The sequence below is a fragment of the Anabrus simplex genome, chromosome 1 (genome assembly GCF_040414725.1).
Source record: "Anabrus simplex isolate iqAnaSimp1 chromosome 1, ASM4041472v1, whole genome shotgun sequence".
NCBI classification, from domain to species: Eukaryota; Metazoa; Arthropoda; class Insecta; order Orthoptera; family Tettigoniidae; genus Anabrus; species Anabrus simplex.
Genome location: NC_090265.1, coordinates 413,459,706 through 413,482,988, shown reverse-complemented (window position 1 = coordinate 413,482,988; position 23,283 = coordinate 413,459,706). Strand labels below are relative to the sequence as shown.

At 38.5% G+C, this 23,283-nt stretch overlaps 1 protein-coding gene across 1 annotated transcript in view; it reads right to left on the bottom strand.

The window, feature by feature from the left end:
* Nucleotides 1–23,283, bottom strand: part of LOC136856870 (transcriptional repressor protein YY1) — a 136,421-nt gene that overhangs the window by 23,334 nt on the left and 89,804 nt on the right. Inside the window, exon 4 of the mRNA XM_067135077.2 lies at nt 4,858–5,027. Coding sequence (XP_066991178.1) covers nt 4,858–5,027 — 170 coding nt within the window. The remainder of the gene's footprint in view (nt 1–4,857; nt 5,028–23,283) is intronic.

Here is a 23,283-nt window from a genome sequence, read left to right as displayed (position 1 = left end):
TAATAATCAGTACCACATCTCAAACATAAAAAAAACAGAACCTCAACACTGCTTTTAGAACTATAATACCACTTCCAAACATTTTTATAATATAAACATTCTCAACAAAACCAATAAACATTTGCAATCAGGGGTCTACAAGTTGAAGTGCAACCAGTGCGATGCTAGTTACGTCAGATAGACTGGGAGGAATTTTCTCATCTGCTACAAAGAACATTTTAATACAGCTAAATACAGGACATCGAAAGAATATATGAAGAGATAGAAGATTTAATACAATATGTAAAAGGTGACGAGAATCTAATTGTGATGGGAGACTGGAATGCAGTGGTAGGCCAAGGAAGAGAAGGTAATATAGTAGGAGAATTTGGATTGGGACAAAGGAACGAAAGAGGAAGTCGTCTGGTTGAATTCTGCACTGATCATAATTTAGTCCTTGTCAATACTTGGTTCAAACACCACAAACGACGGCTGTATACGTGGACGAGACCTAGAGACACTGGAAGGTATCAAATAGACTTCATTATGATTAGGCAGAGATTCAGAAACCAGGTGTTGGATTGCAAAACTTTCCAGGAGCAGACGTGGACTCTGACCACAACTTGTTGGTCATGAAATGCCATCTGAAGTTGAAGAAATTGAAGAAAGGAAAGAATGCAAAAAGATGGGACCTACACAAGTTGAAAGAAATGAGTGTGAGGGATTGTTTCAAAGAACATGTTGCACAAGGGCTAAATGAAAAGGCTGAAGGAAACACAATAGAGGAAGAGTGGATAGTCATAAAAAAATGAAGTCAGTAGGGCTGCTGAAGAAATGTTAGGAAGGAAGAAAAGATCAACTAAGAATCAGTGGATAACTCAGGAGATACTAGACGTGATTGATGAACAACAAAAATACAAGAATGCTAGAAATGAACAGGGCAGAAAAGAATACAGGCGATTAAAGAAACAAGTGGATAGAAAGTGCAAGGTAGCTAAGGAAGAATGGCTGAAGGAGAACTGCAAGGATGTCGAAGGTTGTATAATCCTGGGAAAGGTAGATGCTGCATACAGGAAAATCAAGGAGACCTTTGGAGAAAGGAAATCTAGGTGTATGAATATTAAGAGCTCAGATGGAAAGCCACTTCTAGGAAAAGAAGACAAAGCAGAAAGATGGCAGGAGCATATCCAACAGTTGTATCAAGGTAAAGATGTAGATAATTTGGTTCTGGAACATGAAGAGGCTGTTGATGCTGATGAAATGGGAGACCGAATTTTGAGGTCAGAGTTTGACAGAGCTGCGAGTGACCTAAATAGGAACAAGGCACCTGGAATTGATGACATTCCCTCTGAATTACTGACTGCCTTAGGAGAAACCAGCATGGCAAGGTTATTCCATTTAGTGTGTAAGATCTATGAAACAGGAGAAATCTCATCCGATTTTCGGCAGAATGTTGTTATACCTATTCCCAAGAAAGCCGGTGCTGACAGGTGTGAAAACTACCCCAACATTAGTTTAGTATCTCATGCCTGCAAAATTTTAACATGTATTTTTTACAGAAGAATGGAAAAACAAGTTGAAGCTGAGTTGGGAAAAGATCAAGTTGGCTTCAGAAGAAATTTAGGAACACGTGAAGCAATCCTGACTTTACGTCTGATCTTAGAGGATCGAATCAAGAAGGACAAGCCCACGTACATGGCATTCGCAGATCTAGAAAAGACATTCGATAATGTTGATTGGACCAAGCTATTTAAGATTCTGAAGATGATAGGGATCAGATACCGAAAACGAAGAATTGTCTACAATCTGTATAAAAATCAGTCTGCAGTGATAAGAATTGAGGGCGTTGAAAAAGAAGCAGCAATCCAGATAGGAGTGAGGCAAGGCTGCACTTTGTCCCCCTTCCTTTTCAATGTTTACATAGAACAGACAAGGAAATCAAAGAGGAATTTGGAAAGGGAATCACAGTCCAAGGAGAGGAAATAAAAACCTTGAGATTTGCCGATGATTTCGTTATTTTATCTGAGACTGCAGAAGATCTCGAGAAGTTGCTGAATGGTATGGATGAAGTCTTGGGTAAGCAGTACAAGATGAAAATAAATAAGTCCAAAACAAAAGTAATGGAGTGCAGTGGAACAAAGGCAGGTGATGCAGGAAATATCAAATTAGGAAATGAAGTCTTAAAGGAAGTAGATGAATATTGTTACTTGGGTAGTAAAATAACGATGGCAGAAGTAAGGAGGACATAAAATGCAGACTAGCACATGCAAGGAAGAGCTTTCTTAAGAAAATAAATTTGCTCATTTCAAACATTGATTTAGGAATTAGAAAGATGTTTTTGAAGACTTTCGTGTGGAGCATGGCATTGTATGGAAGTGAAACATGGATGATAAGTAGCTCAGAAAGAAAGAGAATAGAAGCTTTTGAAATGTGGTGTTACAGAAGAATGCTGAAGGTGAGATGGATAGATCGAATCACGAATGAAGAGATACTGAATCGAATTGGTGAGAGGAGACTGATTTGGCTAAATTTGACGAGTAGAAGAAATAGAATGATAGGACACATCTTAAGACACCCAGGACTTGTTCAGTTGGTTTTTGAAGGAAGTGTAGGTGGTAAGAACGGTAGGTGTAGACCAAGGTATGAATATGACAAGCAGATTAGAGCAGATGTAGGATGCAATAGTTACGTAGAAATGAAAAGGTTAGCACAGGATAGGGTGGCATGGAGGGCTGCATCAAACCAGTCTATGGACTGATGACTCAAACAACAACAAATACAGGATATTTTCTGCTACGAGTGAACACAAGAAAGATTAGAATCACTCATTCTCCACCATAGATTAAAGATTTAGATATCCTACATAAAACTAAAAAGGGAACTTTATTAAACATCCTAGAAAATATTTACATAAACCTTGATCAAATATCTAATCCCATCTATAATCTTAATGAAATTCAAGAAAAACAAACATCCTGTTTGAAATAATAATTGAAAAAGATCTGAAGCAATATACAATTAAGTCTGTCACAACACGCATTACAGATCCGTCCTCCCATTCTTCTACTCACTCTCCCTCCCCTCACCCGTGGTTTCTCTTAACCAACACAATCTCAGTGCAGTCCCCAATCAGTGTTAAGGTCAACACCAGCCCAACTTGAACTAGAAAAGCACAGGGCTGGAGGAAAGAGGAAGCGAGTAATGTTTGCGACTCTTCTTATTAACTTTTATTTCAACCTCATATTTTTTCGTTCTCACACTCTGTTTTCTGGTTTCACTTTTAGATCCTGGTTACATATTTATTCTCCGTGAAGTAATTTACGAACCTCAAAACTTCACTCCGTTCCAGAAGTGTGACAAACAGATAGCATTCGACAGTCTTCATAATTTTAAGGTATTCCTCCAGCCAATCAATAGTTGTGGTAAACATGGTTGGACCCACACCTGTTACAACCAGATTCATCTTGCAACTAGACTGAAGCAATGAACATTTCTAAACATGGATTTTTATTGTAATTGCCGATTGTATTTTATCTTGTTTCAGTTTTTTACCTATCCCTGTTTTTATACGTTTTTCATCCTTGTGTATTTTACGTTCTAGGCTAGGTCGGAACATGTCCTACTATGTAGTATTTTAGACAGATCATTTTTTAAATGGCAATCATTTGTATTTAATAGGTAGACTTAATACAAGTAAATTTTTTTTTTTTTTTTTTTTTTGCTAGGGGTTTTACGTCGCACCGACACAGATAGGTCTTACGGCGACGATGGGATAGGAAAGGCCTAGGAGTTGGAAGGAAGCGGCCGTGGCCTTAATTAAGGTACAGCCCCAGCATTTGCCTGGTGTGAAAATGGGAAACCACGGAAAACCATCTTCAGGGCTGCCGATAGTGGGATTCGAACCTACTATCTCCCGGATGCAAGCTCACAGCCGCGCGCCTCTACACGCACGGCCAACTCGCCCGGTAGTAAATTTTTTTTTTTTTTTTTTTTTTAATTCTAGATATTTAAAGTCAATATGAAACCAAAATGAAGTTAATTACCAGCAAAAACAATATGAAGTTAATAGCTTCAAATAACACAGTTTATAAGGAAATCGAACCAGTAACTAGCACAATTGGAAAGAAGCACATCTCATTAGGACACTGGAAATTAGAATTAGTAGAAAATTAATAGAAAAATTGTAGAATAGCAGTATCAGGATTAAATGGATCACAGAAATTAAGAATGATATTAATGAACTACAAATAATACTAAATGATCTCAAGAACAAAAACAGACAAAATTACGATTCTCAACGACTCACAGGAGTCTACAAACCAAAATTAATAAAGGGCAAAACAGAAGAGCGTTCTCAACTAAAGAAAGGATGTTGGCATCTGAGAGGATGAAGAATATTGAAAGCATAGAAAAGCTAAATTTTCTTCGTATAATTGACCGGAGAGGTACTATATTGGCCATAAAATGTTAGAATTACAATGAGGTAATTTTCTGTAGTTCTTATTGTTTTGCTATTGCTATTGTGATATTTCACGATATTACCTGTTAAGGTCGTTAGAATCATATTTTTAATGTCACACTGTCAAAAGTATAAAAATAATATTCCAATAAATCTTGAACCTGCGTTAGCAAAACTGTGGTATTTCTAAACTGTAGGCTTTTGTCTGAAACAAAAGAAACCTTCTTGTGCTGAACCTTTACCAATGAAGCTGTATAAATATTCTTTGGAAGATAGTTTCATTCTCATTAAGTGTTCCCTCTAAGCTCATCTGAGTTACTATTAAGAAGAAAAAGGAATTTGTGCGCTCTAACACTTATTTTAGAAAGTATCATGTTCTACTGCAATCAACACTAAATACTAAATAAAATGAACCTTACTTTGCTTTAGCATGCGTGAGGATGTGGGACTTGAGGTTTGTAGACTGAGCGAACTTCTTGTTACAACCATCAAAAGGACAAACATACGGCCGATCTCCCGTGTGGATGCGAACATGAGTCCGAAGATTGAAGTCCAATGAAAAACGTTTACCGCAGCCTTCAAATGTACACTGAAACACAGAGTAACAATGATCACAATATTATGACAATGTTACTATCCTAAGCCTCACGTTTAACACGGATTATTGGGCGAGCGTGAGTTAGTTCCCTAAACAGAATTATCCAACACGATGAATGAATATTGATATAGTACTTCAGAAGGAGTGACATATCACGCAGTGATTTCATCTTATGAACTATATTTTACCTTCCGTTTCATTTAATCAATGATTTTTCATTACAAAATTATGAAATTAAATTTATAGAACTAGGACTTTAGGACCATAGGCAATCAAGTCAGGTATGTTTCCCATGAGCACAGTCTCGAAAACATGTTTGCTAAGAGTGCATGATTTTTTAAATTATAATTTTCTACCAATTCATACAGTATAGTCACAAACATATCAAACAATTTTAATGATGAAAAAAAAAAAAAGGAATATAAACACACTCATTGTCAAGGTGAAATAATAAGACAAATTATCTTCACAATATAACTTACAATATTAAAATAATTCTCGTGGGCTTCTTTTATTCTCAGTCATTTCTCATGTAATTTCCATATGTTTAACAACTACTCAGAAATAAAATGTTCTCTTTTTAGACTTAGTCAGCAAAAAGTGCACAAGACAATTGCTTTCATAAATCTTGGAAAGAAATTTAAATTAAATGAAGACAATATTTTCTATTTAACTTAAAAGTACACAAGACACACCTTTACTTTTTCTTCCTTGCCCCTGCCCACCGCTTTAATGTTGCATTAGCATATACAGGTATTCTTCACTGACACCTGGATAAGAGTTCTAAGACTGGAAAGGTAACTACTGAAGCTTTAATTAACGTACAACTATGGCACTTTTTAGTGTGAATAGTTTTAAGTGACTGTTGATTGAAAAGGAGAACCTAAGGAAATACATCTTTAGGGTTGCCACTTTTGCACTAAGCATTTCTTTTAAAAGGGAAATTTAGTGCAACCATTCAATGAAACCAATGGTTTATCTTAGCCCTATATTACAATATCACATATCTGTGTCATAAAAGTTTGATAAAGTATATATGATAAAATATTTCACAATATAGCATCTTTCATAACATCTAGCTGCAACATAGTTGTGTTATAATAAAAGTCATGAATCAAATCTGTGACAAGAAAGAAAGAAAGAAAGAAAGAAAGAAAGAAAGAAAGAAAGAAGGGAAAATGGCAGACAAAGAGTACATATGGTCTGTGGTAAACACAACTTCTGATTTTGAAGGGTTACATGAAATGAAAAACACACCAGAACAAAAGATTGGAAATAAAATAATCTTCTGTGTTCTAAATTATACAACAGTAATTATAAAATAAACATGCCAAATTACCTTGAAGTAATCATCTTTTGTTGATTTATAGATATCATCACATATTTCTGTAACTATTTTTGAAATAGCACATTGTGGTATTCCGGTACTAAACTGAAAACTAGCAAGACTTTCTCCAGTAGCAAAAAATCTTAGCGTTACCATAACAAGATTATCTCCTCTTATGTGGTTCCTCAGGCAAGTATTTTGTTTTGCAATATAAAATTACACCTTTTAAACAACAAACTAAAATGTTTCAATGTCCATTTATAAGTACTCAATATAGGATTTCACATCTTCACATATAAGTTCTCTCAATAGATTTTGATGGATTATTTTTGTATCTCTTCTCACAGCACAATCTTGAAACTATGTGTGTATTTTTTCTTTGCCTTCTTTATTATTAACACAACAACCAATACTAACAGGCATGATTATTTTGTATTAACAATAAAAATGACAAAAAAATATTTCGAAGCGATGTTGATATATCTTCACGAATCATATGATTCTGGGTAAGAAGTTAGTACTTTTGTTTTTGCAAATTACAGTGAATTAAAGCAAAAAGGCCAGTTTATAGCGAAATGTACTCATTTTGTGATAAGTGCAGCAAAATTCATGGAAAAGTTTATTACACAAATTGCTTTACGTCGCACCAACACAGATAGGTCTTATGGCGACAATGGGACAGGAAAGGGCTAGGAGTGGGAAGGAAGTAGCCGTAGCCTTATTAAGGTACAGCTTAATTTGCCTGGTGTGAAAATGGGAAACCACAGAAAACAATCTTCAGGGCTGCCAACAGTGGGCTTCCAACCAACTATCTACTTCACAAAGTAAAGGATTTATTGCGTCGTCCTTTTCAATGCACACATCCATCCTTTGATGGGGTAATTCTAACCAAACAGGTTTCGGCTCATTTTTGAGCCATCTTCAGTGAAAATGCTAAAAACTACATGATTAATGTAATGACATACTGTACTTTAAGAGGTTCTGAACCTTGCTACTACCTCACATTATATTAACTTCATCATGTTGCACATGTTTTTATACATTCTTTCTGGTCTTTTTTAATAACATTCTCTTAACATTAATCATGTAGTTTTTAAAATTTTCACTGAAGATGGCTTTAAAATGAGCCGAAACGTGTTTGATCAGAATTACTCCATCTAAAGATGGATATATATGTATTGAAGAGGAGGACGCAATAAATCCTTTCCCTTGTACAGTGAAAACCATCAATATGGAATGATTTTAATACCCACTATCTCCCGAATACTGGCTGTACTTAAGCGACTGCGGCTATTGAGCTCGGTAAATTCGTGGAAAATAACGAGCTTGAAATTGTATTCCAATATCAAGTGTGTGAAGGGAATAAGGATGTCTCAATTTGACAAAAGTACTTGTTCCCTTTAATACTGTAGGAAATACCTTAATGGTATGTGGTCAGCGGTTTCAGAGTGAGCTTCAGCCTACAGGTGGCCATGGCTGGTCCGTGGTTCGATGTCTCTGCACTCCCACTGACCAACCAAGCAGAGGAGGCGTGGCAGCGACTATGCTGTGGCCCTACGCCTCTGCATTCGGGAGACGGAAAGGGGCTGGTCCCCACCGCTGCCTGCCCTGAGAATGGTTTACCGTTGTTTTCCCATTCTCCTACACTAAGGCGAATGCTGGGACAGTTCCTAATATAGACCACGGCCGCCAAATCCTTCACCTTTTCTGTACATCTCCCTGGCCTGAGAGATGGCATTACCGTCTAGGAGGCCCGTTGTCCCCTTCAGAGGCGGAATAAAAACGTTTTAGTAGTAGTTAATGGTATGGCTATAGACTATAGGGTGAAAGCTATGGCCATGTAGGGTGAACGGATTATCTGTTATGCAATCTTGATTATGGTTATTTTATAGTCCTAATCAAGATTACCCGAAGAATAATGAATGAATGACTATCAGTATTGTAGTCATTAATGCTTTCAGGGCCGTACTTATGGTCATGATATGTTTCGCAGAGATCTTTGCTCTGCATCTTCAGAAGAAAATCTCTACTGTTCATGAGGAAGACTTCTCCAATAATTCCATTCTCCTGCACTACGGCGAATGTCTACATTATCAGTATTGTTTCTCCTTATACAGTGGACACCGCTTATTATGATCACTCCGGGACGCATATCATTTGATAACATTAACCGACTGATAACAGTAACCAAAAAATAAAAATTGACAGGTAGCCTACTGTAATTATTCATAACCTACATGCACTACAATGAAACAGATACCGGTACACAGTACAGCATTACAGTTAACTGTTTTCAGCTATGAAAAGTCTGTTATTGTTGTCTGCTTCTGGTTGTCTCTCACAAGTACATTAATTATTCCTTCATTTTCATGATGTTTTTGGAAGTCCACTGACTTACGCTGAAACCTCGTCACAAGATATCTAGTGCCTGTTGCATTTCAGCATTCGTTGGCGTTCAGGAACTTTTGGTAACATCGTCATCAGCATCACTATCTTCTGCTCCGTGTTCTTCACCTCTCATATCTAATTCCGCGGAAGTAAATGCCTCACACGTCGTCTTCTGTCTGTTTCGCATCAGTAATGATGCCCTCATCTATGTTAATCCATTCCTGAAATTCATCTTCCGTTAAGCCTGTTGGACAAAGTTCAACATTCGCCTCTACTTCTGGCAACTCTCTTAAAAATCCCCCATGTCTGAAACAGTATCTTATTGTGTGCTGAGACAATATCCCATGACATGGCTAAAGATGCAGGGCATCGAGAAGGCTGGCTGTTTTGGCAAGAGCGTTGGCATTAGTTTTATGTGAGTCCTCAGTTTTCTAAGATTCTTGTGCGCATTTCATGGTGATAATACGCTTTCATAGTGTGAATGATCCCTTGATTGCAGGGTTGAATTAATGAAGTTGTATTCGCTGGTAAGAAAACCACATTGATGTTCTAGAGCCCACAAATCACAATGTGTGCTGCACAGTTGTCAACCACCTAAACTATTTTACGGTCCAGCCTATTATCCCACTTCAGTAGACATCAGGTCAGTCATCCATGAATTAGAGTTGGAATGATAAGTCTACCGGAAATTTATTGATGCGTTTAAAGCAACGTAGGTTCTTACTTTTCCCAATCACTAACAGTCTTTTCCTTATAGCAGACATACTCGCACAGCATTCTCCTGCACTACGGCGAATGTCTACATTATTGTTTCTCCTTATACAGTGGACACAGCCTTTAGCACTTTCATTATTGAACAAGTAAGTGTATTCAGGCAAGGCGCGATAATACAGTGCAGTCTCATCAGCATCATACACACACACTCTGGAGGGAATTCAGAAGCAATTTTAGAACACTTTTCCATCCACCTCTCAGCAGCAACAGAATCAGCGTCCTTCTGCTCACCAAACGTTTGTTTGTTTATTAGATTTTCTCGTTTCTTCCAAGACAGGCGCAATGTTGCAAAAACTGCCCAGGCTTGAGGATTCCACCAAAGTGTTACAGTCCTATTATGAAAGAATGGAGAAGTCCCTGTTGAGTGTGACTGAACAAGTTGTAACACTTTCTTTATACCCATACCATAATGAAAAGAATACCTAGTGAGATCACTCACCGAGTTCAAGCGCGCTCCCACAGAGCGGTGCTAACAGAGCCAATCGCCAACGCTACACGGTCAGCTGTTTTAGCGGAGGTTACATTGATACGCAAACAACCAAATACAACACCCAATTGTTTGGACTTAAGAATAATACTGTCGGAGACTTGTAAATAATATTCTCAATTCCCACAAATAAGTATCTACCACCTAAATCAGCAACATCCTTCAATTAATTTTCACTATGGAGATGGAGTCGGATGGATGCCTTCCTTTCTTGAATGTTCTAGTAAGAAAGAAACCGGATGGCTCCTTAGGACATACCGTCTATCGTAGGCCTACCCACACAAATCTCTATCTTCATGCAGATTCTCACTACCATCCAGCACAAAAACAAGGCATTCTCATGACACTCGCCAAGTGGGCGAGACGAATTTGTGAGCCATCTATTATCCATGTGGAGATGGACACGCTCAAAGTCACGCTCAAGGGTAACGGTTACAGCGATTTGCAGATTCATAGAGCCCTGCGTGCCAGAGAAACGATCAAGCAAAGCTCACAGAAGGTAGAAGTGAAGGGAACTGCCTACTTGCCTTACATTCACAACACCACAGATCGAATTGCCAAGGTCCTCCGCAAACACAATATAAAAACAGAGTTTGGCACCGCCACTAAAATTGGTCACAATCTGAGTAAAACCAAGGACAAACTGTCCCCACTTTTACAACCTGGGGTATACGAAATTCCCTGTACTTCCAGTAAGGTATACATCAGCCAAACATGCTGGTCCATTGGTACCCGTATCAAGGAACATAAACGTAATATTTGTCTCAACCAGCGATAAATCGTCAATAGCTGAGCACGCTCTATAGTCGGGTCATGATGTCATGTTCGAAGATGCTCGAGCTCTTACCCACACTAGACACTACACGTCCAGGATTATATGGGAAGCTGTGGAAATGTGTAGAAATCCTAACAATTTCAACCGGGACACTGGCTATCACTTAAGTAATACCTGTTTGCCAGCCATTAAGGATTTACGTAGGTCCCTGTCCCTTCACTATTGTTATTTCATCTTGGTGTTTTCCAAATTCGTACGTTCCTCATTGCCAGATGTTTCATTCCAGGCTTGTGTCAATGTCATATCTGCCAATGTCATATGTTACGTACACATGTTATGTGACCCTCTTAGACTGATTTCTGATGGTTCGGTCAGTTTCCGCTTCGAACACTAGCGCTGTGCCACGTCTGGGGAGCCATCTGGTGACGAATGAACGTACCATTTCCACTTCTATTGTAACGTCTAAATTTCAAAAAGTCATTGTTTAAGAAGCCTTTCTCGTGGACGGTCGAGATTTTCTTCTGATGACGCAGAGCACAGTTCTCTGTGAAACGTAAAGAATTTCACCTTATTTTCTTGACACGGCATAAGCCCAAAAGCCTATACATTATCATGTCCAAGAAGTGTATCCAAACACAGTTTCAGATGCTGAAGAAGATGAGTAAACCGCAGCTTTAGCTATGGGTGCAGACTACATGTTTACCTCAAATAATCATACTCTGCTGTACAACAATTTTATGGCACTGGCTTAACCCTTTCCCACGGAATATCTTTGACTCGCTGTCGGGCGAAACCTAGAGTAATAATTTGCTTGTCAGGTATAGTTGTGGAGTACCTTCACTAAATAATTTATTCTGTAAAAACCACTTAAGATATCATTTTCAAATTTTGTAACAATGGAAAATACACAATGGTTATTCTAAAATGATACATTGAGAACACCTAATTACACGCAAGACCCCCCTCCCCGTACAGAATGATACATCAGGAAGCATCCAATATGGTGCATAATGTTAAGTTCCTTGTTCTTGAAGTCAGTCTAAAATTGCTGGACATGATGGGCCTCTTATTTTCTTGGTAATGCATAGAACGCAGGAATTCACCCTGAATCTCCCAATTTATTTCATTTTCGGGATCAGTCGGATGAAGATATTTAGTTAGCAAATCGTGCTTCCTCTCGGACATACAAACTATAAACAATTTTTGACTGAATGGGATTGGAAGATAAACTGACATTAGTTGGAATAGGCTATTATGTAATTAAGTAGAGGCTCATAGTCCGAAACAGATTTAACTGAAGAATTAAAACTGATAATTATGTTTTTTACAAGTAAGCCTAATGTTTTAAAAAGAGACGGAACCTGAATGAACATTTCCTGTCCTGTGCCGTATTTCGATTTCTCTCAGATTTATATCCTGTCCGAAATGCTTCCCATACCATTTTTATTATCATACCTACAACTTCAAACTCACTACCATTGCACTTGTCAACATAATGATCTAATTTGTAACAAATATCCTCCGCATTCAACTGGCTATGAGCAGTCATGTTGCTGAAATGTGTTTACATTCAGTCAGCTGTCTGTTCTATCTAAGAAAACGTATAAAAGAGCACTTTATTTTAGGATTCCGTGCATGCCAGTAGTATCTAGGAAGCGTAGGGAATTTACTGGTACCAAAAAGTTATATGTTGAGCGGACGGATGGCAGAGGAAGTCTGTTTGAAAGTTGAGTACGCTCTACTATGCAACCCGCAGGAGACAACGTGCGACTCCAGTACGCTTTACTACGCAATCTGCGGGAAAGAGTTGAACTGAACTAATTGTATACTATTACTAAAACACATGTCTCCAAAGTTACAGATATTATCAATTTCATTTAATCTATGTCCAGTTTCTTTTCAAGTAAATAGAGGCACTTTCCTTTTCTTCTAAACTTCTCCTTCTAATCTAAAGACGTGTAAGTTATAATAGAACCAAGGTGTATTGTATTACACTGACTTAAGTGTTTTCTGGTTTCTTTAAAGTTATAGGTCTAATTTAATTTTATGACCATGGAGTCTGTTACTGTTTTATAGTCTTATCATAAAATAAGTTTAAAATGTTTATTTTTATAAAGATAGTCCTATTGCTGTAGCGTTTTTATTTTTCTGCAATGTGTTCTAGAAAGAAAACACACAAAAATAAACATTTGCAATAATAATACTCTTTATAACGGTAAACATATTTTAAATGAAGACTGGCATGTAAATATGTTAATATAAGCATAATATTGGTGCAACAAGCATGACTAAACTGATTTTAGGGTACTCCTGATTTATTTCAAAAAGATCATATCTCGAGTGAAAAATCCACCCACCAATTATTTTCTTATTTCATAACATCTGTTTACCCTACTAACAATAAGAAGATAGCGCTTGAGGAATTTCCATCAGAACAAACAAGGAACAATTTCACCTCAAAGCCTTCAACTCCTGCCACCTCCTAAGATGATACACGAGAACTCTTGTTGTACATAAGCATACCTCCCTCTCTCTGCGAATTGTTGGAAGGCTTTGGCATCAGATCGTGTTGAGATCTATTTTGAAGAAGTGCATTTGTAATGAGTAAAGAAAAACCTTCTAAAGCCAACTAGCTGAAGCAGAGGATCATTGGAGATCCCAACTTCACTACTGATGGAAGGGTAGGCTTCTGCCGAGTTTGCAGAAAGAAGATACGTTAATTTGTCATTTTTATCCTTTTGTGATTGAGGACTACAATCACATTTTGTCGTAGCATTTATAGGCTTATTAATTTCTGTGGCAAGTTGTTTTGCTGCAATACTACACTGTATATGCAGGGAACTATCAGAAATTTGTATCACTAAAATGTAAGTAAAAATAAATTTCTGGACGAGGAGCTAGAACCTTACCTCAATAATATTATTGGTTATATGTCCCACTAACTACTTTTACAGTTTTTGGCGACACTGAGGTGCTGGAATTTAGTTCTGCAAGAGTTCTTTTGCGTGCCAGTAAATCTACAGACACGAGGCTGACGTACTTTAACACCATGAAATGCCACCGGACTGAGCCAGGATAAAACATGCCAAGTTGGGGTCAGAAGGCCAGCACCTCAACCATTTAGCCACTCAGCCCAGCACCTTACCTCGAGACAACCATGGCGGTCTCCTGTCACAGAGTGGATGAAAATTAAAAATTGGTATTTGAACTGTGATTCTTGTCCTGTGAAAGAGATTTGAAAAATGCAATTTTTAAAACTGCCTTTTAAATAATTTGTAAGTTACTTTCATAAGGGCTGGGTTCAGGCTCTAGAGAATTCTAATACGGGTTTGCCAAAATATAACTGAAAAATCCTTAACCCCTTGACGCATGCAACAAAACAGGGATTGGAAATGTAAATTTTCGTATATTTACGTTGACTGAACGTTAAGAACAAAAATTTCAAATGTATGTAATTTATTCAAATGGAGTTGTCGGTTTTTAAAATTTGGGACGTGTTTGTCCCATTATGGGACAGGGAAAATGTTTCATTTCTTAATATTAGGCGCTAGTAAACTTAATACAATTTCTTTCTTTTTTGTGTCACAAATCAAAAGTACATGTCCAACTCGGCAGCGAGATGTTGATGGGTTCCACACATAAAGGTCTCGGATTCGATTCCTGGCTGGTCGAGGAATTTTACATTAGGCTGTGTGTAACTTTAGAAAGCAGTTTATTTCTTTCGTGTAACAGAAATGGACGTTACATGTCTCACGAACATTGTTTGTTCTATTCTCCACACGAATATTAGCACATTCAACACATCTTTTTCTGGCATCCAATTTCGTCATGTTAAGAGCGACTGCTGCAGTTGATGTACTACTTTTCTTCTGCGAGGTCGCATAATTGGGGCACGATCATTTCCTGCTCGAAAATCGGCCAATCAGACTTCTGGCAACATTTATAAAATTCCAAATGAATAAGACCTGAATCACCTGCATTTTGACAGAATATCAGACTATATGAGCACTGCTGACTTATGTCCAGCAGTTCAAAGAACAGTCTAATAATATTAAATTTTGTCTTTTCTATCAACATACGTATCTTTTTCTGGTCCATCAAATTAACTCCCCCTTTCCTTTGTTATATTTCTGTACCATGACTGGACAAGTTACATGACTTACAACAGATGATTTGGAGCACCGTCGTTTGACTGATTCTACCACAATAGCGGATATGAAATTACTCAGAAGAAACACTGTCTTATTGTCCATCCATTTGACTGCACTAATTCAGTTACAACTGCAAGGTGAAATATCACCCCATCCCAAGTTCTTGTCAAGGTTGTCTTCATCTCTGTTCCAGACATCGAGATACTGCAGAGTCTCATCTTCCCAGATGTCGAACATGCGATACCTTCTCATCGTAGGTCTACAAAATTATAAGAGACAAATATCCCTACAATACTTCCAACAGATCAAATATCAAGCCAAAGAATAACCAAGAATACATTTTGCTATAGGAAATCCAATTCATAACCTTCACCGCATACAGGGACACCGGTGTAACACAGTTACAAAGAGTAAATGTAATTTTTGTCTTAAAATTGTAACTGTAATAGTTTTATTTATGCCTATGAGATTCAAAATATTCGTTTTAATTAAAACATAGAACAGAATGGTCAAGATACATGTTTCTAAAGGAAGCACTCAAAAAATGTGAAAGAGGCGTGCGTTCAAGAAAGGAATGAATGTCCTTGTATACATTGTTGACTGTAATACCAACCAAACATTAACGGTATAGACTTTGTAGAACACCTGTGTATTGTTTTCCAAGATGTCACAATACGTGCCTGGATACAGGAACCAAGAAAATTCTTGGGACATATATGTCCCATATGCGTCAAAGGGTTAAGAACATATTTCCATGTAAATTACAAATCAATCCCCTTAATTCCACTTTATAGTTAAACACATTCGCTCACGTATCAGACCATGGTCAGATTACGTTTCCTATGTGTAACATATCGTAACCGACCTTAGTCGGATTTGAATTTGCGTCAACGTACATTCAAAAGTACATTAGATGACGCATTATATCAGTTTTCTGGTAGAAAGCGGACAGATGAACATTTTTACTACAGCTTACAGGTTATTTCCTGCGTTGTGGGCTTTGTGGTCCAAGTAAACACATGCTGGTCTCAAGTTCTCTCATCTACCCAGTTGAAAATAAAGTGGTGTTGAGTGGTGTAACTAGTATATATATATATGGCAAGTAAAGAATGTATATCTCTCAAGCAAGTGACTGAGTTATTGCAAGGTGAAGATTCGGATAATGATCTCATTCTGGAATTAGATTCTAGTGATAGTGAAAATGAGGAGGCAGAGACTTCTGTATTTCGCACTGACAATGACATACTAACCGTGTCTGACGTCTTGCCAAGTTATCATCCCCCTTTACTAAAGTTCGTGGCTAATGCAGGTTTAACACGTTGACTGCCAGGACACACAGCAAGAAATGTCCCGGTGGCCAAAGCATTTTTTTCTTCTATGCATGTAGTAAAATAGTAGCAAAGCAAAATCCGAAGGGACATTTCACATAAGTGTTCGTATACGTACGACAATAAAAATTCCTAGCACCCCGAGGTACCGCCGTGGCCTCACAGAAAATTTCACTAAAGGGTTTTGCCTAGACAGCCAAGCATTGTATATTTTCAGTTGGCATATACAGTATATCCACTAGAGGATTCGCAAACCATGCGGACCATTATTCTGCATTTCGTAACCTTTTCTGGATTGTAAACATGGAATCGAAGGCACCCTCTCCAAACCAGCATTCCTTCATCTAGTGATAGGTTTTGCTCTGGGATGTACACTAAAGGAAACTCGTTGCTAAGCTGTTCTAGTATCGGCCTTTTCGTAGAGCCTATCTGCAATGTCGTGCTGCCTGTCGTCATTGAAATGAAGGAAGAACATTGTACTTTCTAAGCAGTCCCTAGACATCGTTTTAGAAAAAAAATTGGAGTTTCAAAAGTGGGTCCCTCTGCCCAGTATATTTTTATATCTGGCTTACTAATAATACCAGTAGTGACCATTAGCCCTAAAAATTGCTTCATTTCTGACGCTGAAACTGGTTTCCATGTGAGCATTACTGAATACTTCATGAATGGGCGTGGTGCAGTACTAATTACCTGTTCTGTGCACAGATTTGTCTGATTACAAACATGCGTGGTAAAATCCTCCGACCTAACTTTATTGACGAAATACATTACATCGTCACTGTTCGGAACATCAATATTTAACGCGTTGGCTGCCAAAGGGGGTACCGCTGTGCGAGTTTCTCAAGAGGCCATGGCGGTACACGCGGTACAAAGTGTGTTTTTCATTATTTATTTGATGGTATTCAATTTTTCATTTTTTTTTACGCCTACCCTTTTCTCATAGAATCTTAAAGGCCCTATAATCTATTTCCATAGTATAGCATATCTATCAAGTTGTTCGAATGATACTATGAAAGACTTTTCTCAAAAAAATTTCTGTAGGTCTTCTAATAATTTCACCATGAACTTGTTGTCTCTCCTTGAGTACTAAACTTTGACTACAGTTTTAATGCTGAGCAAATATGTTCGCACATTAGATTAAGTTGCGATATTTTGATGCACTATTTTTAGGATAAGCAGTGAAACATCTTTAGTACATTCCTCATTAACACGTTTTCCCGCTTAGCACGTCGCATATTCGAAGTCCGGTTTCTCATCATATTCAATCTATATAAAAATACCTCACTTATCACATCACAAATTTTCTCTATTACCGATCAGTACGATCACATTTTACCTAGCCCTAAAAACGTTATTTGCCAGCCCTTGTGAAATGAATGTGATTTCACACTCGGGTAAGATCCGTTGCTACAACTGCGTGATTAGGGAAAAGGTCTTAAATTTCTGAACTTCACAGGATAAGTTTCATGTTTGGGAAGCAAGCTGTTAGCCTCAGGAATGTTCAATTTTGCTTACTGGTCAGCAGCAAGATTGCTGAGTAACACAGCGAGTCTATTTGTGCTTGTATTTCGCATCACATTCAGAAGTTATTTAATTATTTATTTTGCGTTGAGTGATACAGTGAAGTGTAGCGAATATTTGTCGCATGATACGGTAGCCTGTATTTGGACTAGGAAGATATAAACACAGGTACGTATCGAATCTCAAATTCTCACCATTACAGCTTAATACGAGTACGATCACATTTTTCCTACTCCAAAAATATTATTTGTCATCTCTTGTGAAAGAAACGTGATTACAACTCTGGCAAGAGCCGTGGCCACAGTTGCGTGATTACGGAAAAAGTGAGCCTATTTGTGCTTGTATTCCATTCAGAAGTTAGAAATTTATTTTGTGTTGAGCGGTACAATGAAGTTGTTTTGCCTAATACGGTAGCCTATATCTGGATTAGGAAAATAATCATGTGAAATCGACTAATGTGGTGCATATTTGTCTTGTAATAGCCTAGGTATGGATACGGAACAAGTGAAATTCCTTTCTAATGAAGAAATTAAAATCTTTCAGAAAGTGGACTGGCATCCGTATCATTAAGCACACAAGAGATCACGAATGTTAAAACTCGCACCTTCGAGTTTCGACTTGATCGATTCGACTTAGTCGAAAGTTTACAAGATGGCGGCCAAAGTAATTTGTCGCAGTCAAACATGGTCGAGTATAACATCCAATTAGTAATGGGAAGAAGAAGTTCACCTCTGGGAACTAGTTCATTCACTCTTGCTCCCAAGAAAGAACTAATTCACAATGAGTAATTTTCCCGCCAGAGCACTTTGCAACCGCTGAAGTAGTTTGTCCGCGTACATGTTCCTTCTCATTCCCTTCACACAAGACTTCATCGCTTCGCGAGCTTTCCAGAAATTAGGAAGTACACACTGGTAATGTCAGTTCACACTCTCTCCCCATGCCCCCAAACCCTCAGGAATGTAACTGCAGGAGAAATATATTTTCAAAGATAATAAAAATTTATGTTAATTATTATCGACAGTTTTATACTTCAAAATGAGATGTTTTGAACGTTGATCTATTATCGCAAGAGAACCATTTTCTTAGTGGCGATTTCATCCCCTGACTGAAACTTATAAATTTATAACGTCCAAGCGTTAGTCAACTTTTTCTCGCCCATGGCACTAAATGTCAGACTCGAACTCTCATGGCCTTCAGTATTTTTGGAGAGAAAGTTCATGAAGGAGTGCAATGATTTATGGGAGTTTCTGTTGGTGATGATTGTTTTGCGTGGGGAAATTATTTTATTCTTGCAGTGCACTAGTGTTGGAATTAGGTGAAGGCTAAATTTCATTAATTCAGTAGTGAGTACAATAGTTTTAGGCTCTGTGTATGGGCTACCATACACTATTAGGTTATATCGAAGTTCATACTTGGTCAAGCATTCACTATGGCTACTCGTTCCAGAAAAAGTAGCCAAATTTGGGGCTACTTTACTGATATAGGCAATAATAAGGCAAGGTGTAAATATCTCTCTAATGTGATATCCTACAAACGAGGGAATATTTTAAATTTAAATCCTCATGTCCGAACACTCCATCCCACCGCGTCACTGTCTGCTCAACATTTCACCACTCCGTGCCCAGACACCGGGCGATCCAAAGGTTTATCCGGCGACCACCTCATCTTCGGACTCTACAAGTACCATCACTGCTACAACTATAACATTAATAATGGCTACGACGATGGCAACAACAACAACAACAACAACAACGCCACACGTGACTCTCGGAAACAGAGCTACTTCTGCATATTTTCCCAAGCTTCTTTCTAACAGAACAAGTCAGTAACTCGATTTTTTGCTACTGAAAATAATAGAACAACTATACCATTTCAGACAGTAGAGAGCGAGGACCTACAGAGGTTCATTTCAAGATTAAATAGTGGCTACAAAATGCAGGGTCGTAAAAATAAGTAATTTACTACTTCCCCAGTTGTCCGCTATGACGAAAGGAAAAGTGAGGAAAGATGTGCAGACAGTAGTGTTGCAATCACCACGGACAGCTGGAAGTCTTCCAACAACAAGAGCTATGTTTCAGTGACATGCCACTAGTTAGATGCCGACCTCAAACTGAACTTTTCATTGCTGGAGCGCATTAAGTAGGACCAAAAGCATACAGCAGCCAACTTAGCTGATAATTTAATATTGTAGCCTCTGTGCAACTAACAGGGTGGAAACACATAACCTGCTTTGCACATACGCTGAACTTAATTGCTCAGTGTGGTCTTCAGGCAATAAAAGATTTGCTGAGTAAGGTGAAATCCATTATGGAGTTTTCCAAAGGAAGCCCCCAAGCTTGTGAGAAACTGAAGGCTATGCAGAACAACTCGGAGAGTGGAGTCTTCGCTTGAAGCAGGATGTGGTCACCAGGTGGAACTCCACATATTATATGTTAGAGAGAATTATTTCAGTAAAAAACCTCTCATGCCTGGGATAACCATCAACTACCCTATCCCGAACTTTAATTTTTTTTTCTAGTGGCTTTATGTCGCACCGACACAGACAGGTCTTATGGCGATGATGGGACAGGAAAGGCTTAGGAATGGGAAGGAAGCAGCCGTGGCCTTAAGGTACAGCCCCAGCATTTGCCTTTTGTGAAAATGGGAAACCACTGAAAACCATCTACAGAACTGCCGACAGTGAGGTTTGAACCCACTATCTCCCGGATGCGAGCTCACAGCCGCACGCCCCGAACCGCAGGGATTCAAAAAACTAGGTTTTTCTGAAGTTAGATGTTTTGAATGGGCAAAACTATCCCAATGGGATGATTGTGTAAATAATTATCTTATATTTAGGTTTAATTTTGTGTGTGTGTGCTTAAGTATGGGATGATTGTGTAAATAATTATCTTATATTTAGGTTTAATTTTGTGTGCGTGTGCTTAGGTACTGTGTAATACCAGTTTCTTGCTGTGAATAATAACAGACTGCTTCACCATGAACTACCAGTCATGGGAGTCGCCACTTAAGACAAGCAAGATTTTCCCTTAAGAGCTGCGTGATCTACTACATGTTGTTTTTCTCTGAAATGTGAAGTAACTAACCTTTTTGTATTGTTCGTGAGTTCTAAGAAACGTTCGTTATTGTTTCATACAGTTCATGAGCGAGCTCTGACGCATTGGCTCTCCTGAAGCTTCCTGCCGCTATAGTTTCGCAAAGTAGTTCCGTACGCTGTCCATTCACTTCATTCGTGATGTCCTTTGTTCTGTATATACCAATGGATTTGTCACTAGCCAGCATGCTTTCACCTAACAACGTGCCACTAGTTCACAAGTTCAAGAGGTTGGCAGCCTTGTTCACTGCTCTATCACGTCCTCCATGAGAAGTCTGTGAGAAAGAAACAAATGACAGTGGATTCATGCCTACATGTCTGCGCTGAAGAAGTGCTGCAGTAACTGAACTTCTGCCGGTAAGTAGTTAGAATTGTGACAGTATCTGCCATGCCTGTAGTGAACTGGTCTGGCCCTAGTACAAGCGAGCGACATCACAGCTGGACTATCGGCTACTGCCTAAGTGTTCACACATGAAGGAGCTTGTAATGGGATATGCCGGTCTCACTCTGGTGTCTCTCTGGGAGTCATTAGTGGTGACCAGAAATCTCGAGGCAACTGAGGGTCAAGAGATTCCTCAACATATCCAGATTCCAGACTGTTCTGGAACCACTGGCCTCCCTATTTAAGGCAGGTCAGACAAGTCTGGAGCAGTGGAGTGCAGTCGGTTCAACATCAGCGTGATTGTTGCTGTGGACAGGCAGCTCGAGTTGAGGTTCAGCCTGAGTTGAGAAAACAGCCTGTGTGTCAGTCTCTGCGAGTGTTCCGTCTGTGGAACTGAATGTTCATATGTTGGGTCTCTAGATGCAGATGCTGTGAAGGACCATCGTGTCCATTGCAGCGTGGGAGAGTTCAATGTAGGAGCGGTAAGGGACAGTGAAGGAAGACTGTTGAAATGAATGGACAGTGTACCGAGTGGCTGTGATAGCGACAGTGAGAATAACTGAACTCTATATAGACTGTCAAGTGTTAGTGGTGGAACCCCACCACCAACCTAGATCCAATGTTTGGAAAGCCAGGCTCCGCCTGTCACAAGTCAGGACAAAGGGCGAGTGATAGAGGAGTGAATGTTGAAGTATTCAGCCCGAAGGCTGGTTTGATCCTCCACAGCTCCACCAATAGCTGTCATAAAGAGCTTAGGCGTCACTGAAGAGGCGTACTAGGGAAATGAGGAGTGAGGTAGTTTCCCGTTGCTTTCCTCACCGAGTCAGAAGTTGCTATTGCTTATCAGTCTGCCAAGCCCACTGAAATGCATGAACCAACCGACCATATGAGTGATATTTTCACACCATTCATAACAGGGATGGCTGCATAAGGAATGGTATTACTAGCATCACTCATACCTCAGTCACTTTCACATTGTCAAAACCATGCATGAGACTGAGACATGTCAATGAAAGTAACAAATTTATTCTAGCCCATACCAGAAGACACAGTGCACTGTAAACACTACATCACGCCAGCAAAGGCGATATAGAGGAGTAACACCTCTTTGTAACACGTCTTCAAAAAACCATGGTCCAGCTGACCCGACTGGGAGTACCATGTAAGGGTCCCTTGCCAGGGTTACAGTGAAGTCCTTAATGGCTGTTTTGGCAATAATTGAAGAGTGCACGTAAAGAAGCCACTGGTAGTCCATGAAATGCAATGTAGCAATTTCAAAAATTTCACATCATTAGCTGAAAAATCTGGATCCTTTCACAAATTGCAAGAAATCTACTACAGGTGAAATGTTTCTAATCTCAAAAGCTGTATGACTTAAAGTTTCAGCTTTAAATTATTACCTAGACATCCTCCTCCGACACCTTTTTCAAGAAATTTTATATCAGAAGGCATTGTAGAAATGCCCTCCTGTTACGAAAGGAAATTCTAACCGTACGAAGCGGACCCCAACCAGTTAGTTCAGCAAAATACATGGACCTGTAAATGTGTTGTGCTATATATATATGTTTTTTATTCATTTAGCTACAGAACAGATAGACTGATATTACAAACAGTTATTTACTTATTAACTTAATTTTACAGCATTCAGAAGTTTAATAAGTAACTAAGAAAAAAAAGGCATATATCCATTTTTATGGTTTTTCCAAGAAAAATTAAGATTGGAATTTGTGAAAATGTATTTATTTAACATGTACATACTGTAAATATATGATATGCAGAATAAATATATATAAAACATTTACAATTCTACTGCATTTGTATAACGAGCAATTAGCATAAATGTGTAGCCAGTTAATGTTTTTTGCTTGTACTGTAAAATTAACAAAATGGACACAAGCCCTGTTGCTTTTCAGGTACAGAAATATGGCTGCATCTTATGGTCCGAAGGTCTATCACATTTACACACTGAGCATATGTGATTTGCTACACCATTGCTCAAAAAATTCCTTACAATACTTTCAGC